Below are 2,500 nucleotides of genomic sequence, written 5' to 3'. Positions count from 1 at the left end.
GCAAGTGGAAATTACTGTCACAATTATTCATCATTATTCCTCAAATTTAGACTAGGTGTGAGATGATGGGCACATGGGCCGAGCAGGTCTCCCGTGATACAAGTCAGTATCCGACGTCCATCTATGTCCGAGGACGTCAGGAGATGACGTGGAAACATGCCACTAGGTGAAACACTGAGCTCTGTCACCTTCAAGAAGGCTTTTTTTTTTGATTTTTTTGATTTTGCTAGGGCGCTGGGGACGGGGATGGCAGATAGACGTAAGCATCTGCCTCTGTAAGCATCTGCCTCTGTAAGCATCTGCCTCTGGTTCCGACGGTTGCATGTTTGAATCCAGACACAGAAAGTGTTTTTATATGTTTGTTTTAATAAGCCTATCCCAAACCTTAACACTTACCTCAACCTTCAGACGTAATGCCTAACCTTAAGAATTCAGATGAACGTCCAATCTGACGTGAGCCTATGGGAGCTTGTTGCTTTAGCCACAGTCCATATTCCAGCTCTGTGACAAATTATGCCTAAATACAATTACTACGCTCTATCACTTATGCTTTTAAAAAAATTTTTGCAAGATGGTTTCGCTCTAAAATGAAAAAGTTATTTACTACAAAGCCAAGCACATTATTTTGATGCAGTACCTCTATAGTCAGTGGAGCAGTGATGTTGTCAGGGCTAGATGTTACTTTAGTGTGGTTGTATTGTCTGAACGGGTGTCATGTCACTGCTTGTCTGTCGCAGAGGGGGAAACATGATGCAGTAGTTTCCTAAAAATAGCACCTCCTTACAAAAACGGGTTAAGCAAGGAGCGTCTGTCTCTGTGTGTGTGTGTGTGTGTGTGTGTGTGTGTGTGTGTGTGTGTGTGTGTGTGTGTGTGTGTGTGTGTGTGTGTGTGTGTGTGTGTGTGTGTGTGTGTGTGTTGTATTATACCATAATTCGTACGTGGAGATTCTTTACCTGGAGCCTGCTGCATTAGTTTCTCCTCTTGCTGCAATACCGGCGCTGGCCACCGGAGAGCGCCATGGTACACTTCTTCAAACAGCAGACTGTCCTTGTGAGTGTAGTATCCCTGACGGTCCGTCCTGAGGAAAGCCTTTTAGGATGGGATGTTCAAGGGCATTCACGACTCTCCTTCCCTTTCTTGCTCTCTCTTTCATCCCTTTTCCTCTCCCTGCTAGGCCTGTTTGGGTAAAATAACAGTCATTTGATTACTTTAAAAGCTCTTGGGTTGCATATCTGGAGGTTTGAGCCTACTGACTGTTTTGAAGACGCTCTGCAGTACAGCAAGAGGCTTTATGTTTCTAATTTCACATCTGAAATGGGAGTGACTGTGTCCTGATGTTCTGTGTTTTTTTCTCTCTCTCTCTCTCTATCTCTCTCTCTCTCTCTCTCTCTCTCTCTCTCAGGCTGGGAGGCTTTATTTCAGCCTATAAGATCGTGCCAGATGAAATTGATGAGATTAAGGTAAATTGATCATTGGATTTCTATCTTTTCGTCAGTCATCAGACCTGGGTTCAAATAATATTTAAAATCAAATACTTTGAGCATGTGATTTGGTGTGCCAGATGGACAGGGTTTGCACTTTTTGGTATATTCGATTGGTTCCATTTTTCCAGACAACCTCAATGAAGCGAGACTTAAGTATTTCAAAGATTTCAAACACTTTTTGACCCCAGGATCTCTATTCTAGTGTCTTAGAGAAGGAGTGCTGATCTAGGATCAGGTCCTCCCATTGTCCATATGATGTTAATCACAATAATTTAAAAACATTTTTTGAATGATCCTAGATGCGTACCCCTACTCTGAGACGAATGAATATGGTCTGCTCAGCAGTAACTTATCTTTCTATCCCTGTCTCACTGTCTTTCTAGAAGACATACACCCCTTCAAATGAGTGAATTTGGCTATTTCAGCCACACCCGTTGCTGACACGTGTATAAGATCGAGCACACCGCCATGCAATCTCCATAGACAAACATTGGCCATAGAATGGCCTTGCTGCAGAGTTCATTGACCTTCAACGTGGCACCTTCAACTGTAAGTGCTGTTATTGTGAAGTGGAAATGTCTAGGAGCAACAACGGCTTAGCCGCAAAGTGGTAGGCCACATAAGCTCACAGAACGGGACCACCGAGTGCTGAAGCGCATAGTACGTTAAAACTATCTGTCCTCGGTTTCAACTCTCACTACTGAGTTCCAAACTGCCTCTGGAAGCAAAATCAGCACAAGAACAGTTAGTCGGGACATTCATGAAATGGGTTTCCATGGCCGAGCAGCCGCACGTACACAAGCCTAAGATCACCATGCGCAATGCCAAGCGTCAGCTGGAGTGGATTAAAGCTCACCGCCATTGGACTTTGGAGCAGTGGAAATGTCTTCTCTGGAGTGATGAATCAAGCTTCATCATCTGTCAGTCCCACGGACGAATCTGAGTTTAGTGGACACCAGGAGGCCACTACCTGCCCAATGCATAGTGACAACTGTAAAGTTTGGTGGCGGAGGAAT

At 44.2% G+C, this 2,500-nt stretch overlaps 1 protein-coding gene across 16 annotated transcripts in view; it reads left to right on the top strand.

Moving 5' to 3' along the window:
- LOC139415270 (gephyrin b) overlaps positions 1–2,500 on the top strand; it is a 121,782-nt gene that overhangs the window by 58,945 nt on the left and 60,337 nt on the right. For 15 of the 16 annotated variants that reach the window (XM_071163262.1, XM_071163256.1, XM_071163254.1 and 12 more), the window contains exon 3: positions 1,403–1,460. The exons of the other annotated variant lie outside the window; for it this stretch is intronic. In XM_071163262.1, the coding sequence (XP_071019363.1) occupies positions 1,403–1,460 (58 nt within the window). The remainder of the gene's footprint in view (positions 1–1,402; positions 1,461–2,500) is intronic. 16 annotated transcript variants of the gene reach the window in all.

This window comes from Oncorhynchus clarkii, chromosome 8 (genome assembly GCF_045791955.1).
Source record: "Oncorhynchus clarkii lewisi isolate Uvic-CL-2024 chromosome 8, UVic_Ocla_1.0, whole genome shotgun sequence".
NCBI classification, from domain to species: Eukaryota; Metazoa; Chordata; class Actinopteri; order Salmoniformes; family Salmonidae; genus Oncorhynchus; species Oncorhynchus clarkii.
This window is presented reverse-complemented; position numbering and strand designations above follow the sequence as displayed.